The sequence below is a fragment of the Tupaia chinensis genome, unplaced genomic scaffold (assembly GCF_000334495.1).
Source record: "Tupaia chinensis unplaced genomic scaffold, TupChi_1.0 Scaffold138584_1, whole genome shotgun sequence".
NCBI classification, from domain to species: Eukaryota; Metazoa; Chordata; class Mammalia; order Scandentia; family Tupaiidae; genus Tupaia; species Tupaia belangeri.
In genome coordinates, this window is record NW_006198478.1 from 795,620 (window position 1) to 801,451 (window position 5,832).

Genomic DNA, 5,832 nt, shown 5'->3' on the forward strand with positions numbered 1-5,832 from the left:
TCAGCTTTACTTTGGGCCTTCTTGCATACCGCTTTATTTCCATCTTGGAAACTGCTGTGTGCAAAGTGGGGGTTTGTTCTGTTGTTGAGGAGGAAGCGTTGCCCTAGGCCTACTCTTCTTGCCTCAGATAGGAGGCCAGCTTCCCGTGAGGCATTTTGCTTGCTATCTTCCAGGCAGTTTCAGGGGCCCTAGAATCTTCTCCTAATCAGAGTATGCACCCATAGGTTAGTCAGCTATGACCATGCAGTATTCCCAGCTCCCCCGCCCCCCACCGCCATCTGCTTCCTCTGAATATACCAGATTGGCTGTACACCAGGATGTTCCGGGAATCCCCAGGAGAGCAACAGAATGTGATGGACCCAAATACGATGCCTCAGTAACTCATTCCAGGATGTACAAACTGTAACTGTCAGGACACTCCTTACAGCTAATTAAAATTCTTCTAGTTACATCTATTTTCTATTACCTCTGTCTATTTTCAGTGACATCCAAAAGGTCAAAATAATCCCTCTGGCACCACTATTTTTTTTTTTTTTTTGTCCTGATGGTTCCAAGATAGGATTTGGAAAAAAAATAATTAGCTTTTCTCAGTTCCTTATCCGCGATGCTAAAATGGAAAACATGGCCTCTCTAGCACTTCATAACTCTATCTATGGTACTGAGGTGGCCCAAGTGGCTTCTCTGGTAGCCCACTGCACTCTCCATGGTACTGAAGGGATGACCATTTGTTTTAACTTCTCTCTGGGGTGTCCAGAGAGTTCTGTGAATTAGAGCCACAAAAGTTTCAACCTGGAAAGCACCATCAATAAATATAAATTAGTCCACCCCTCTTATTTTACAGATGAATAAGCTGGGAGGCTCAATGATTTACTGAAGGTTATAGGGCTCTTAACAGGCAAACTGGGCCCACAATAGTCTTGTACCCTCATTCCTATTCTGATTCACCTCTCTGAATACTGTGGATCCCAGCTAGGCTCTTGGTCCCACGAAAGGGATTTATTAGGAGGATCCAGAGAATGAAGATTGGTGAATTAAGAGCTATAGAAATATTAAGTGGTGGCGGAGGTCGTCTAGTGACCCTTGGACAAGGACACTTTGTTAATCTCCTGTTCGTAATACTCCCATAGCCCAGATTCCACATGAAAGAGGCACCTGCCCCTTCATGGAGTCTTACCACATCCTCCCAATGTCGAAAATTAAAGAAGCTCTGAACCTCTGGAGCCTTTTCTCTCTGCTGATAAGCAGGGCTGACTCCTGGCCCAGTTCTTTTCTATTAAAGATCCTTAAGCAAAGTAACGCTTGAGTCCTTTTCTTTCTCCATAACCTATTTCAGTTTCATAATGCCTATTGTAAGGAAGTTCTTTATATCACAAATATTCTGCCTTAAGCAAAAGAAAAAAAAAAAAAAGAAAAGAAAAGGTTAGGCCTACTTTGATCCAGCCTGACTAGATGCAATCCCATATGGAGGCCGAAAGGTAGAATGGACAACTTTAGGTCATCATCAGGCCTCTTTCCATGACTCTTAATTCTGAGGTTGCTTCTAAGTCCTAACACTGATCACCTCTCTAGCTGAGAATCAGGAACCCTCTCCCCTCATCCTCTTCCTCTCAGTGCTCTTCTTCCCCAGCACTGGAGCGCTGCACATCCCAGGCCTAGGGAATTTTAGCCTGGAGAATTTTAACCCTTTCCTGCTCAGAGCATGTGCTGAGCCCCTATCTGTGCAGATGGCCCAGCCCCGCCCCCCGTCCCTCACTCCAGCCTCTTGAGCTCAGAGCCAGTGTAATCCTCCTCTTGTGTGAGGGAGCCTCTCCCCTGCAGAGAGGAGGAAAGCCTGCTTCGGAACAGCCCTGGACAAAGGGGCTGAGATGCCCCATCAAACCACAGGCTCCAAGGTTTGAAACAAGGGGATGAATTCTGTATAGTATTTGCAGTTTTTAACCTCTTCCCCAGGCTGGCAGTGCCCCTTAACTTCCACTCCTCCCCCAACTCTCTCTCCATTCCCTCTTGCTCTGGCTCTCTCCCCCTTCATGCCCCTCCCCCTCTGTCTGTCTCCAGACTCTGCTGCTGGGAGGTGTTTCTCTCCCATGCATGAATGAGTCTCTGTAATGAATGGAAATGAATGGATCAGGAATCCAGGCGGAGGGAGAATGAGGGGGGAAGACAGAAAGACGGGTGAGAACAGAAGGAAGGACTGTGGAACCTGGAAGGATGTTTGGCTGCCTGGTCAGTTAGAGGTCTGTGAGAGCAGCTTATCCCACTTGGATAACCGGGGAGCGTGGCAAGCTCACCCTATTTGCTGGTCAAATTGCACAGCCTAACCCAAATTGGAGAGGGGTATAGTGTGATAGTCCCTCCCCACCTCAGGGAATGGGGTGGTGGTGCTGGTAGTTCTGGACCAGACATTTAAACATAATTTTGGAAAAGCAAATGGGTTATCAGGAAGCCTGGTAAATCAAGGGGTATAGTTTTGGAGGACAGGAGCCCCCTCATGCCTTAGGATGCAAGTAGAAAGGATAGGTTTCTCAACTCCAGGGTGCTGAGAATCTGGGGCAGGGGGTGACTCTCCACTGTCGAAAATCGGGGTTCCAATTTCCTCCAAATTTGTTCTCTTGCTTTAGCTCCTCAGCACCTGTTGCCTTCATTAGCAGCTTTTCCTCCTCTTCCCTGCACTCCCCAGAACCAAAGAATGTGAAGGGGGTCCATGGAGGTGAGTGAAGCGCTGGCCTCAACCTGCAAATACAACTGCACTCCCTCCCCTGCCTACTTCTCTCTCCTTGACCTCCCATTATTAGAAGTTACATCCTTGGCCCCAACATCTCAGTTCCCATCCATCCCTCAACTTCCCCAGGTGAGTGGCACCCCTGTTCCTGCTTCAGGCCCCAATCTACCTGCCCTCGTGCCCTTCTGGCCCCTGATGCCCTTGCCTCTCCACTCGTTGCTCTACTCTGCTTGCACCTTTCTCCACAGGGCTCACGTCCGCGCGCTCCAGGTGGCCATTTAGCGCCATCGCCACCAGCCTTCGACGGCGAGCTGGATCTGCAGCGCTACTCCAACGGGCCCGGCGTGAGCGCGGGGTCGCCCGGAATGGGAGCAGTGGGCTGGTCTGAGAGTCGTGCAGGCGAACGGCGTTTCCCCTGTCCTGTATGCGGGAAGCGTTTTCGCTTCAACTCCATCCTGGCTTTGCACCTGCGGGCGCACCCAGGCGCCCAGGCCTTCCAGTGCCCGCACTGCGGGCACCGCGCCGCGCAGCGGGCTCTTCTGCGCTCGCACCTGCGCACGCACCAACCCGAGCGCCCACGTAGCCCTGCGGCGCGCCTGTTGATGGAGTTGGAAGAACGCGCGCTACTGCGTGAGGCCCGACTAGGAAGAGCCCGAAGTTCAGGGGCCATGCAAGCCACCCCTGCCACTGAGGGCCTGGTGCGGCCCCAGGCTCCTTCGTCGTCCGCCTTCCGTTGCCCCTTCTGTAAAGGCAAATTTCGCACCTCGGCCGAACGCGAACGTCACCTGCACATCCTGCACAGGCCTTGGAAATGTGGCCTGTGCAGTTTCGGTTCCAGCCAGGAGGAGGAGCTGCTGCACCACAGCCTGACGGCCCATGGGGCTCCTGAGCGCCCCCTGGCGGCCACCTCCGCTGCGCCTCAGCCTCAGCCTCAGCCTCAGCTTCAACCTCAGCCTCAGCCTCAGCCTCAGCCTCCACCCCCCCCTGAACCCAGATCGGTCCCCGAGCCGGAGCCAGAGCCGGAGCCTGAACGTGAGGCAACCCCGGCCCCTACTGCCGCTCCCGAGGAGCCCCCCGCACCTCCGGAGTTCCGCTGCCAAGTGTGTGGCCAGAGTTTTACGCAGTCCTGGTTTCTCAAGGGCCACATGCGCAAGCACAAGGCCTCCTTCGATCATGCCTGTCCCGTGTGTGGCCGCTGCTTTAAGGAGCCCTGGTTCCTTAAGAACCACATGAAGGTGCACGCCAGCAAGCTGGGCCCACTGCGTGCCCCGGGGCCGGGCTCTGGCCCTGCCCGGGCCCCCCAGCCCCCTGACCTGGGCCTGCTGGCCTATGAGCCACTGGGCCCGGCGCTCCTTTTGGCCCCGGCTCCTACCCCAGCCGAGCGCCGTGAGCCCCCGAGCCTCTTGGGCTACCTGAGTCTGCGAGCTGGCGAAGCCCGGCCCAACGGCGAGGGTGCTGAGCCTGGGGCTGGCCGCAGCTTCGGAGGCTTCCGCCCGCTGCCCGCTGCTCTCCCTGCCCGGGCTCGCAGGCACCGCGCGGAGGAGCCAGAGGAGGAAGAGGAGGTGGTGGAGGCTGAGGAGGAGACCTGGGCCCGGGGCAGGTCGCTGGGTCCTGTGGTCTCCTTGCATTCCCGCCCAGGCGAGGGGCCAGGGCAGTCTGCACCTGCTGCGAGGGCCCAGGCCAGATCGGCCGCCACGCAGGGTACGTGGGGACACTCCCGGGTTTCCGCCCTGCTCTCCTATAGCATCCTTTTAGGCGGGCCTTTCATTTCTCTGGTTTTCTCTCGTTGGCTTTGCCACCTTGTGAGGGTGCTAACCCTGAACTTGTCCAGTCTCTCTGGTTCCCCCAAGCCTCCTTTTTCCTTCTGGGTCCCGAGAGGAAGCAGTCCTGTGGGGTGGGGGGTAGGACACTGGGGACAAGGCCACAGGCCCCTCTGACACCCACTTCACATGTGTATTGCAGAAGAGAACGGGCTGCTGGTTGGAGGGACCCGGCCCGAAGGGGGCAGGGGGGCCACCGGCAAGGATTGTCCCTTCTGCGGAAAGTCTTTCCGCTCAGCGCATCACCTCAAAGTGCATCTTCGGGTGCACACAGGTGAGGGGGCAGCCTGGGGTGTAGGGAGGGGGATGGAGGGCAGGAAGGAAGGTGAAGACAGAAATGCTGGTGGTGGTTGGAGGTCTTCGCATTGACCAGATGAGGTCAGTTGGGAAAAGCTCCTTAATTAAGTCAGAGTGGGTGGGAGAGGCGGTGTATTTTCCTGGCCCCAGGGATGAGGTGTGTAAACTGGCTGAAATACAGGTGTAGACGTGCAGTGATTGTGAGCTTGTGACTCCATCCCACCTACCCTCCCCAGGTGAGCGGCCCTACAAGTGTCCACACTGTGACTACGCTGGCACCCAGTCTGGCTCGCTCAAGTATCACCTACAGCGTCACCACCGAGAGCAGAGGAGTGGGGCAGGCCCGGGGCCACCCCCAGAGCCGCCACCCCCTTCCCAGCGGGGTTCGGCCCAGCAGTCTGGAGCCAAGCCGGCTCCGCAGCCTGCGACCTGGGTGGAGGGTGCTGCAAGTCCTCGGGCTCCTTCGAGCAGTGCCGGGCCCGGGTCCCGTCGGAAGCCCGCCAGCCCTGGGAGGACCCTGCGCAATGGGCGAGGTGGTGAGGCCGAACCCCTGGACCTGTCCCTGCGGGCGGGGCCGGGAGGCGAGGCCGGGCCAGGGGGGGCCCCCCACCGCTGCCTCTTCTGCCCTTTCGCCACTGGAGCCCCCGAGCTCATGGCCTTGCACCTGCAAGTGCACCACAGCCGCCGGGCTCGGGGCCGCCGGCAGCCCCAGGCTGACGCATCCCCCCCTTATGCCCGAGCACCATCAGGAGAGACCCCTCCCAGTCCTTCGCAAGAAGGGGAAGAGAGCTCTGGGCTGGCGAGATCTGGAGAGGCAGGGCTTGGGGGGCAAGAACGGTAGGGAGCCCTCCTAGGGGCAATTAGCTTAGTGAGCTTACCCCGCAGGAGCAGGGGAGCGCTAGAGGTAGTTGGGTAGAGCAGCCAGCAGGGGGCAACGTGGGACCCATATCCCAGCCCCAGGCGGACCAGAGGTGGTGGTGGTGGGGGCGGCGGGGG

The 5,832-nt window shown here is 57.2% G+C and overlaps 1 protein-coding gene across 4 annotated transcripts in view; it reads left to right on the forward strand.

The window, feature by feature from the left end:
* ZNF219 (zinc finger protein 219) overlaps nucleotides 1-5,824 on the forward strand; it is a 15,530-nt gene extending 9,706 nt beyond the window's left edge. Inside the window, exons 1-5 of one of the 4 annotated variants that reach the window (XM_006161425.2) lie at nucleotides 7-1,892; nucleotides 2,619-2,848; nucleotides 2,968-4,420; nucleotides 4,682-4,813; nucleotides 5,073-5,824. In XM_006161425.2, coding sequence (XP_006161487.1) covers nucleotides 2,702-2,848; nucleotides 2,968-4,420; nucleotides 4,682-4,813; nucleotides 5,073-5,677 — 2,337 coding nt within the window. In that variant the 5' untranslated portion in view covers nucleotides 7-1,892; nucleotides 2,619-2,701 and the 3' untranslated portion in view covers nucleotides 5,678-5,824. Of the gene's footprint in view, nucleotides 1-6; nucleotides 2,849-2,967; nucleotides 4,421-4,681; nucleotides 4,814-5,072 lie in introns of those variants that run through there. The other 3 variants (XM_006161424.3, XM_006161427.3, XM_027765513.1) reach the window with 3 other exon arrangements.
* Nucleotides 5,825-5,832: the final 8 nt, after the last annotated feature.